Source organism: Sapajus apella, unplaced genomic scaffold (genome assembly GCF_009761245.1).
Source record: "Sapajus apella isolate SASKATOON/1434 unplaced genomic scaffold, GSC_monkey_1.0 scaffold10889, whole genome shotgun sequence".
NCBI lineage: Eukaryota > Metazoa > Chordata > Mammalia > Primates > Cebidae > Sapajus > Sapajus apella.
The window spans coordinates 1-1,993 of NW_022447810.1; the positions used below are offsets into that span (position 1 = coordinate 1).

General features: G+C 37.4%; 1 protein-coding gene across 1 annotated transcript; it reads left to right on the forward strand.

The window, feature by feature from the left end:
• Positions 1–6: 6 nt before the first annotated feature.
• LOC116548380 (pregnancy zone protein-like) lies at positions 7–1,977 on the forward strand. The gene is made up of 5 exons (XM_032273870.1): positions 7–77; positions 253–383; positions 739–829; positions 1,351–1,419; positions 1,791–1,977. The coding sequence occupies exons 3-5, from the start codon at positions 767–769 to the stop codon at positions 1,899–1,901; spliced, it is 243 nt and encodes an 80-aa protein (XP_032129761.1). The 5' UTR covers positions 7–77; positions 253–383; positions 739–766; the 3' UTR covers positions 1,902–1,977.
• The last annotated feature ends 16 nt before the right edge of the window (positions 1,978–1,993 follow it).

The window sequence follows — 1,993 nt, forward strand, 5'->3', positions numbered from 1 at the left end:
TGCAGAAGGTCCAGCTGCCAAAGGTTCCAGGGGAGTACACCACAACCGTGTCAGGGTCAGGATGTGTGTACCTCCAGGTGAGACCCTGGGATTTAGGATATGCTGCAAATGGGAGAGAAAGTCTCAAGAGCTATATTTGAACTTCAGAACAAGAAAAAGAAATGTGTGTTAAGGGAAGGCATGAATCATCTGGAACAGATTATGAGACAATTTGAGTGCAAAAAATGAAGGATTTTTTTTCATTTGTTTTAGACATCCCTGAGATATAACATCCTACCCAAGGAAAAAGAGAAAGAACCCTTTGCTCTGCAGGTTAATACTCTCCCCACGAATTGTGATGGAGTGGATGCTCGCAGAAAGTTCCAGATTCACATCAACATTAGGTAACTTCTAGATCATGACCAGACCTCTTGCACCAACCTAACAGAATATGGAAAAATTGATTTTCTTATGTGGGGAAACTCCACTATCCAAAGCCACAGATAATGAATGTGGAATTCTTGCAGTGTTTATTAACAAGAAAATTTTCTGGAAAAGCCTTCACATTAAGAATATGATATTACAATATCTGACAAGTGTGAGCTTAAAGTGATGGTTTTTCCAAACAACCATAACAGAAACAGATACAGCAGATGTAGTAACTTAGTGGTAGAAATAAAAGGCAAAGGGAGAGTTTGTCTTGAATGAATCCCAAAAACTTTTGTTTGAATCCCTCATTCCTATGCTTTGATTTTATAGTTATACTGGGGACCGACCCAGCTCCAACATGGTCATTGTTGATGTGAAGATGGTATCAGGCTTCATTCCTATAAAACAATCAGTTAAACAGGTAATCCCTGGATCCCTTGCAAATAGTAAAGTCATGGTAAATGCTGGCATTTATCGTTGTCAATTTGACTTTATTGATGGACTTTTCAAGAGGTGTTTTCCCTCAAAATTGCTTCTCTAGTAGGCATCTCTATCATTTTAATAGGGTGTCTTGGTTACATGGTGTCAAGTATAGGGCATAAGTCAGAAACACGATAAATAATGTTCCAACAGGCCCAAGACACCTAGTTATGTGGAATGGGATTGAATTATTTTCCAGATATATATAAGAAGAGGAAAGGATACATGTGTGTATACATGCATGTATATATCACATATGTATCTGCATATATACTTATAGCATATATAGAGAATAAAAGATCGATAAGTATTACTATTGTTATTATCATTATTATTCTTGAAGAAATCAAAATTATCCGTCTGGATGCTCCGAGAAGCTGTGTAGATCGTAAATACCTGAAAACTGCTGCCAGTATGAAATTTTCTCATTCCGTATTTCTGACTTATCGTCTTGATCAACAGCTCCAGACACAGCCCCAGATCCAGAGGACTGAAGTGAGCACCAACCACGTCCTCATCTACTTTGAAAAGGTAAGACGTTCCGTGACTCTGCTAGATCTGGAATAACAACAACTAGAGGTTCTAACAAACCATAACAGATCCAAATAGTGCCGTTCACATACACAGGTGAGAGAGGACAAAGTGGCTGTAAAAAGAAATGAAGCTTGGACTGTCAGCAGGCTTGATTTATTACATTTGGCTGTCCACAAAATTGTCTCTTTTGTCCTTTTTTAAATCTATCATTGAATATGTTATGCAGGTCACAGAATTCTGCATTCTTTTCACAGGTTTTGGTGCAGATGTATAGCATAACTACAGGGTTTGATAATTTCTTATGAAGAGAGGACAGTAATTAGATACTAAGTTAATCTTTGATTCCAATGGTTTTCCTGTCTCTCCAGCTAACCAGTCAAAACCGGCATTTTTCCTTCTTGGTTGAACAAGATATCCAAGTAAAGAATTTAAAACCAGCTGTAGTAAAAGCCTATGATTATTATGAGACAGGTGAGTGAGATTCGGACATGCTGAGCTTTGAAATGAAAAACAAACAAACAAACTACTAAACTAGTAAAGGATTACCTTAACTAATGCAAAACTTCACAAT

Coding starts and splice junctions, on each gene's coding strand:
- LOC116548380 (XM_032273870.1), top strand. CDS start 767: ATGGTCATTGTTGATGTGAAGATGGTATCAGGCTTCATTCCTATAAAA. Junction 830..1,350: donor TAAAACAATCAGTTAAACAG/GTAATCCCTGGA, acceptor CTTGATCAACAG/CTCCAGACACAGCCCCAGAT. Junction 1,420..1,790: donor TCCTCATCTACTTTGAAAAG/GTAAGACGTTCC, acceptor CTGTCTCTCCAG/CTAACCAGTCAAAACCGGCA.